The 7940-nt window shown below is 41.5% G+C and overlaps 1 protein-coding gene across 1 annotated transcript; it reads left to right on the plus strand.

Annotated features, from left to right (window-relative positions):
- Positions 1-671: 671 nt before the first annotated feature.
- Positions 672-5978, plus strand: gba3 (glucosidase, beta, acid 3). The gene is made up of 5 exons (XM_084547519.1): positions 672-830; positions 1531-1755; positions 1830-2632; positions 3105-3228; positions 4535-5978. The coding sequence occupies exons 1-5, from the start codon at positions 776-778 to the stop codon at positions 4735-4737; spliced, it is 1410 nt and encodes a 469-aa protein (XP_084403645.1). The 5' UTR covers positions 672-775; the 3' UTR covers positions 4738-5978.
- The last annotated feature ends 1962 nt before the right edge of the window (positions 5979-7940 follow it).

Here is a 7940-nt window from a genome sequence, read left to right on the forward strand (position 1 = left end):
CCATCCACTCTAAACCTAAAAATGTTTATACATATCCATGTGCTTCTCATTTAACTTAACTGATGTAAAACAAGTGAGTTCTTGTTAAATAGTAATATTTATTTGTCATTCGTGTTTAATTTTGCAACTGAATCTAATTTTAAAGATTTTGTTTTGCTATGAAGTAAGCAAGACGCAGTCGTATGACCATTTTGCAAAAGAAAACACACAAACAATTTTAAACTTTAATATTTCTTGTAATGATCTATGATAAACCCTTGAAAAAGTCACTTGTTGTACTATCATGTCAACCAGAAGTTGACAAAGTTGTCGTGAAAGACAGCAAACTTCCACAATTAGTTCCGACGTCATCACGCAGAAGAAGCTCACGTGTTGCTTTCAAATGCTCCTCGTTTTTCTTGTAATCCCAGGTAGTGAATACTTTCCAGGGAACATTGAAAGAGCCACCCATGTTGCTAGCTCACGTAGGTGTTGACTTACGATTGTTATTATTATTACTTAATAAGGACTTTCAAGTCGTGTTGTCACAGGGATAGAACGGAAAAGGGAAGAAAGCATGTCAGGGAATTATATTTCGGGTAAGTGTACGTAACAACTGCAATTAAACGTCGCATTCCGAAGTAGTTCCTGGTTGTCGTATATTTGTGGCTGTGTTGACAGCATGTGCAAAACGCTGACTTTCTGTTTACGATTTATCCGAGTTGAACACATTACAATAACATAATTCAGTAAGAAATCAGAAAATCTCTGTTTCACTGTGCTATCGCACAAAAACATGTTTCCACATGACTTTGCCTGGGGAGCGGGAACTGCTGCTTATCAAATTGAAGGTATGTAAACACAACCATGAGATTTTTAAATCCAGCCCCTGCTGTAGTTGCCTCTTAAAGTGGAAGATTATTATACAATATGAGGACTACATGTTAGGTCTGATGTAGTAAATTGCCTTAGAAGTACATACAATTCAGCTTGTAAACACTGCAAACATTTATGATGCATGTAATAATATTTAAGTCAGTTTTACTCTGTGACTAGTCATTAAATTGTATTAACCCTTGCGTCGATGCTATCATAGATATCCATTAGGCCTGCAACCCACATGTACACAATACCTTTGGCATATGGGCTTCACACAGTCCACATCTTGTGTTTTAAATTGCATTAGACAACACACGTGTTCATGTTTTCCTGGAGACGTATTCAAAGCACAAGAGTTTTTTTTCTCCCTTCAGAGGATGCATGCATGCTGTCATGTGAGGCAGCAATATTAAAGTTCACTTAAATAATCATTTACTTTCCGTCTGATGCGTTTTGAATTATCTCATTAATCATCTTAATTTAAAACTGGCAACATACTAAAAGCAAACGAGAGAAAATTGAAAACATGAAATCCTTATGGGGATGAAGTGAAGATACAGCAAATTCAATCAAATCCACGGATGCACTGGAAGTCCCAGCAGAAACATTAAAGTGATTTTTCTTAACCTACTTACTACTATGAAAGGCATCAACCTTTATGTGCTTGTCGAGGTGGCTGGCAGGCGGACGGCAAGGGACCGAGTATCTGGGACACGTTTAGCCACGAGAAAGGTAGAGTGTTTGGGGAGCAGAATGGAGATGTGGCCTGTAACAGCTATGAGGTGTGGGAGAAAGACCTGGAGTGTATCCAGCAGCTTGGACTGACGCACTATCGCCTGTCTGTCTCCTGGGCGCGCCTCCTGCCTGATGGGACCACACGGCACATCAATCAGAAAGGTATTTCTAAAAAAAAAAAAATCTGTGGCAGAATTAAATCCAAGCCTTCTTGATGATGTCTGTCTCCCCAACAGGTGTGCAGTACTACAACAAAGTTATTGATGATTTGCTGGCGTGTAATGTGTCACCTATGGTCACCCTTTACCACTTTGACCTGCCTCAAACTCTCCAAAATGAGGGGGGTTGGAAGTCCCCGGGTATAGCAACCCACTTTGACAACTACGCCAAGTTTTGCTTCCAAACATTTGGGGACCGCGTCAAACTCTGGATCACAATCAATGAACCGCATGTGTGCGCCAAACTGGGCCATGAAGATGGCATCCATGCCCCGGGGTTAAAAGAAAAAGGCACCGCTGCCTACCTAGTGGGGCACAACATGCTGCGCGCCCATGCCATGGCCTGGAACAGCTACAACTCAGTGTACAGGCCAAAGCAGAAGGGTGCAGTGTCTTTGGCCATCAGCAGCGACTGGTTTGAGCCTTTACACCCAGCTTCCAGGGAAGATGTCGCTGCTGCTGAACGTGACCTTGCATTCACAATGGGATGGTTTGCTTGGCCTGTGTTCGTCACCGGAGATTATCCAGAAATAATGAGATCTGCCATAGACGCTCAGAGTAAAAAGCTAAAATATAGCGGTGCACCTAGACTGCCGACTTTCTCGAGCGATGAACCTGCCATTTTGGGAACTGCTGATTTCTTTGCATTGAACTACTATACGTCCCGCAAAGTCAAATCAGGAGGAGGTTGTGGACACGGGTTGTGTATGAAGAGTGACCGGGACGCGGAAGAAGTTTTGGATCCGTCTTGGCCCATATGTGGAGTGTCCTGGCTGGCTGTGGTGCCCCATGGCTTAAGGAAACTTCTAAAGTACATTAAGGTAAAAGAGTGCGGCTAAAGGTTAGCTAACTTATTCTACTTATTCTAGAGTCATCCACACTCTTTTCTTTTTACCTTGGGTTACATGAGTTTAAATGTGAAGTATTCTTTTTTCCCTCTTACTGACTAACTAACAACAAGATAGATCGCCCTCACCCAAACGAGGAGAACACTCTGACATTTGTTTAGTGTCTTGCTATTGATTCCGTATGCGGTAATCTCTTTTCGACACCTCCAGAAACACATTGATGCTTCATTAGTGCTGTCACATTGAATGAAACAGTTACTTTGCTGAAAAGTGTTTGCAAACGAGCAATTTCCTGCTGTTGTGACTTGTCACAGGCCATTAGTTTGAGCCTGGCACCGTTGAAACGCAGCTAAACGGCGCACTGTAGACCAATCTGTCTCCCCTCGGAATGCCTGACAGCCGTGATGCCTTGTTTGACAATAATATTTGCCCTCTGACTTTGCAGGACACTTTCAACAACCCGGCAGTCTACATTACAGAGAATGGCTTTTCTCAGGTGGGGCCGCTGCAGATTGAAGATGCCCAGCGCTGCGAGTTTTACAAGGACACCATCTTGGAAGTGGGTAAAGGTAATAGCTCATAAATCAGTACTAAATACATATTGTAAAGTCCAAGGACATGCCGTGTGTCGTACAAATGATTTTAATTCTACATTTATTTGTGGTTTTATTCCAATCTTTAGTCCGGGTTGGAAGTTTTAACAATATGTCCAAAGATTCTCAGTCGTCCGAGCCATGGTGTTTCTTAGTGCTAAAATGAAAGCAGCTGGATTTGCTTCAGTTTCTTCAAGAACTTTCGCCTCTCAACCAAGAGGCGCCTGTGTCTGGTGGGAGTCCCAGTGCCTAGAGGTCTGACAGAAACCTGACAATTAAAACTGAAGAAGCTACACACTCAAGTCCATTTGCTTATTTGTTTGATTTAGACCCACCATTTGACAGTAACTCTTGTGATAAAGGAATGATATTTAGCTCATCTTCTTGCAATCAACAAATTTGCTATACAAAGACTGGCTCCTGTTCAGCGATAATTATTTTAATCACATTTTTGGGACTGCGACACTTACTGGTTTCTTTCAAGGACTGAAATCAAGATGGAAACGAAAACTATAATAAAGTTTCCCTAACAATTTTCATTGTAGGTCTTGTTGGAGGAGTTTCTCGTTTCGGTGTCACCATTTAGGCAGTCAGGGATATTGTATGTACAGGATGCTGCGGCTAAATAGTATATTATTATTCTGCTATTTTTTTCCTTTTAAATTGCCTTAGAAATACATACAATTAAGCTTGTAAACGCTGCAAACATTTATGATGTATGTAATAATCTAATCTAATTTAAGTCAGTTTTACTCTGTGACTAGTCATTAAATTGTATTAACCATTGCGTCGATGCTATCATGGATATCCATTAGGCCTGTAACACACATGTACACAATACCTTTGGCATATGGGCTTCATATGGGTTTTGAATTATCTGTGTCATATAAATATGTTTGCAGAGTAAATGCCTGCTCGTCTGCTCTGCAGCAATCTCTTCATTTAAAGATATAAATTGAATATATAATTCTTTTTGTAACTATGGGATGGAGCATTTATCCATAACAGTCACAGAAAATTTGTGTTAATGCATAACTTGATGCTCACAGTTGATAAGAATAAATATGGGCGTCACTAGTTTTCACTGGTTACAGTTTAAATCATGCTCTTGTTGAGCTTTAAACGCTAAATAATGATGCTAATCTTCAATCACATGTCATGTTAGCAGTCATGGTTTAATTAAATAGCCGTAGCTATCGTAGCAGGGAATGGTTTAAAAACGGGGCCTCTTGCATCAGCACTTGTTGCACGCACCAAAATGACAGTTCCCGTCTGTGTGCAGCCATAGAAGAAGATGGGGTCGACGTCCGCGGATACTTTGCGTGGTCGCTGATGGACAACTTTGAATGGGCCGATGGATTCAGTGTCCGCTTTGGATTGTTCCACGTGGACTTCTCTGACGCGGAGCTGACACGGGCCGTGTACCGGTCTGGAAGGGAGTATGCAAAGATAATCTCACGTTACAAATCTGCTCCATGCAAATGAGAGCAGCTGGCAATACGTGACTGATGAAGAGAGAAAAAAAAGAGAAAAGAATGTCAATCTTTCTCATGCATTAATAATAAACCAGCAATCGATACACTTTTGTTGTTTTATTAGACTCGCAAATGACAAATTGGATGAACCCAATTGACTCTATAGAGCGGCACGTGCTCCATCCAGAATATAAAGCGCCACTATTGTCTGGGAATTTTTCAGTTTAGAAAATGGAACAGAAATTAGTATTCTGCCCTGCCTAATTCCCAGTCAGTCTTCATAAAGATGGTTCATGGAGGGCCGTGGCAGATGTGAGCACACCAGATCAAGCTGCTGCCGCCACTTCACAAGGCTGCAGAAACATTTGCATCAACAGCAAAAATAAATAGTGGTGCGTATCATTGTGAATAGCAGCCTTAAATGTGCTTGCACTGTGAGCATATGTTAAGGCTGACGTGTTCTGGCTGTCCGTCCGCATGTCTAAGACGATATCTTCCTGTTACTGAGAGTCACATGAGTTTTCTATGCAGCTATGACGGTTAATTAGAAAATACAGTACTCACATTGTCTTCTGGAAGGCGAGACGCTTTTAACTGCAGCGATGCAGGCACTGACTTCGGTGGAGATCGTGCCCAAACATGAGCGGCTGTAATTCAACTTTAGGACATAAAAGGTCATGTAATGTTCACAGAAGGAAAAAACAAAAAGAAAGACACAATGCTTGTCAAGTTATGTGGTCTCAAACTAATGTGGCATGCAGACATGATAGACACTTATACCCCAGGAGAACCCTGACATCCATTAATGGTCATGGAGTCCTATCAAATTGAATTGCTTAGCAGCTTTCCTTAAAAATCTAAGCGTCTGACTTTCCTTATTGAATAAAGTGCCAACACAAAGAAACACAACGAGCATAAATAGCTCAAAGTAGGTCAGTTTTACATGAATTAAAGGTTCAGGTCAAACGGTGTCATGACATCTTTGATATTTCATACGTAAACACCGCGGTTATCTATTATCTATTGCAGGGAAGATGTAGCAAAATCACACAGTCCCTTTGGAGCCACCCCGCCCACCGAAAGGGAAGGATGAATGAAATACTGTGGTCAACCTAGTTATGATAATACCATCAGGGTGCATAAAGAACACTTTAGTAGACTCAGAAGGGATGCCAGCTGAATGCAACAGATGTCCTACCACAGGAAGAGAGCATAATGCCATTTGTGTTCCCCGGACAGCTGTGCAAACTCTCTACTTTGAGGGGGAAAAAAAGAAGAAGAAGGAACAAAGAAAAAGAAATCTCCTGGAGGCCCTTTGTTGATCTCTTGTGTATACTATGGTTAAGGTTAAGGATTATTTAGATGAAGTGCTGAGGAATGAATGAACTATAGAGCTACAGGGTTTAAGGCGCTCAGTTGAATATTAGGCTTTGGTATCAGTGTGTACTGGTGTGTCTGGCAGAAAGGAGGATGTTGTTGACGGTTATTAACGTTTTAGGTTAAATGAAATGCCAGCTGCACATCATCAAATAAGATGAGAATCAGAGAGGAGGAAAGAGCAGGGAAGCGATAGCGATCTGTTTGTGAACCTACAGTGCCACCTTGTGGTGCAAAAGGAAAGCACAGTTTGGGATCCAAGAGCTCAGTGCCCATGCACTGCACAACATGGTGCCACATGATGTGCTGCTTTGATTAATAAAATGCATCCTATTCGGTGTTAACGATAAACAAGCAAAGCAGCCCCACCACAATGCATCACATATTTAAACACAATTAATATTGATGCTCCGACGTGAAGGAAAATGTCATTTATATTCCGCGCTGGGAGACTTTGTTTGCATTAATAAGCGCGGTGTATATCGTGACATGCAGTTGGCTGTGCTTACTGTTTTCAGCAGATGTGAATAATACCCTCGTGGCCCTCCTCCATCTACGTCAAGCCGAGTGAGAATCTCCTTTGTCTTATGATGAATAACAAGCTATTGTGAGAGCATGAATAATGCCAGTGCCGCTTCTTTGCAGGCTGCGTCGGACGCAAAGCTGAAACCGCACCTCGCTCAGTTTTAACACTAATGAAGCTCTGCTAATATATGAGGCCGTGTCGGAGGCCGCTGGTGGTCTTTACGTCTCTGCAGCAGCATTCGCCGAACATTCAGCTTCTCATGTGCGTCAGAGAAATATCAACTGCATTCTTTTATGGCAACAAGTTGAATTTCTCTCCGAATCCTCAGTGAAGCAGGTTTGAATCATGTTCTCATCAAGAGAATTCCCAGCTAAGAGTTGATTAGTAATTCCAGCAACTGTCTCCCAGTATTGATGGATTCCATCTCCCTCTTCCACCGGGTAGAAGGTAGCTGCATGGGTGAAAGAGCCTCCAATGCTGCTGAATTGATTGAATGAAATATGAGCAAGAGGTTACTGTGCACTTGGTGAACGCTGGAATTAGCCATTTGTGGGGGACAGAGGAATAATGTGTGCCTATTGCTCCCTGGAAAGCTTAAAACATTAATTAGCATTTAAATAATTCACACTTCCAGTCTCTTTAATAGCCCGACTACGAATATTCAACTTCAATTCATTACAGCTAGCGGAATTTATTCTGATTAGGCCGTGATGTAGAAAGTCGCCGAATAAACCATTCCTAAATGTGCTTTCCAATTAAGCGCCAAATATATCATGTGTATAGATAAGTTGCTTTTGACAATGAATTAGCACGTTTTAATTGTAACATTCAATCACATTCGCTGGCGGAGATTTACCCCGAGGAACGTTCTGGCAAATTACCAAGAGGGGCCCATTTGTATTTGACCAAACTTAACTCATTATATTTTGACAGACAGTATGAAATATTCAATAAGTGGGAAATTCATTTGCTTATTATAAATTAACTAAATAATTGAGCTCCTAATAAACTATCTTGATTGGGAATTATAGGAAAAAGCGCAATCTTGTACATCAGTAAAGTGCTTACAGGTGCAAAGGGTATGACTTGTGGCAAATAATTACCTTTTTCTATTTACTGATTACCCTCATATGCATATTCCCTGGAGAAATGGTATAATTAGATTGTTGCTTCAATATCAAGATGAAGAGACGGGAGCCACTCCCTTTCTCTGGAGCACAGATATGAATCTCTTCCTTCTCTCCTTTTGTTTGGGTCTCTCCGTCAGCTGGTGAGGGACCCGCGAGAGTCCCGACACACCACTCAGCCTG

Source organism: Chelon labrosus, assembly GCF_963514085.1.
Source record: "Chelon labrosus genome assembly, chromosome: 1".
NCBI lineage: Eukaryota > Metazoa > Chordata > Actinopteri > Mugiliformes > Mugilidae > Chelon > Chelon labrosus.

Excerpts from the sequence above, each read along its gene's own strand:
- gba3 (XM_084547519.1), top strand. The coding sequence starts at position 776 with ATGTTTCCACATGACTTTGCCTGGGGAGCGGGAACTGCTGCTTATCAA. Across the intron at positions 2,633-3,104 it reads AACTTCTAAAGTACATTAAG|GACACTTTCAACAACCCGGC; the intron begins GTAAAAGAGTGC and ends CTGACTTTGCAG. Across the intron at positions 3,229-4,534 it reads CATCTTGGAAGTGGGTAAAG|CCATAGAAGAAGATGGGGTC; the intron begins GTAATAGCTCAT and ends GTCTGTGTGCAG.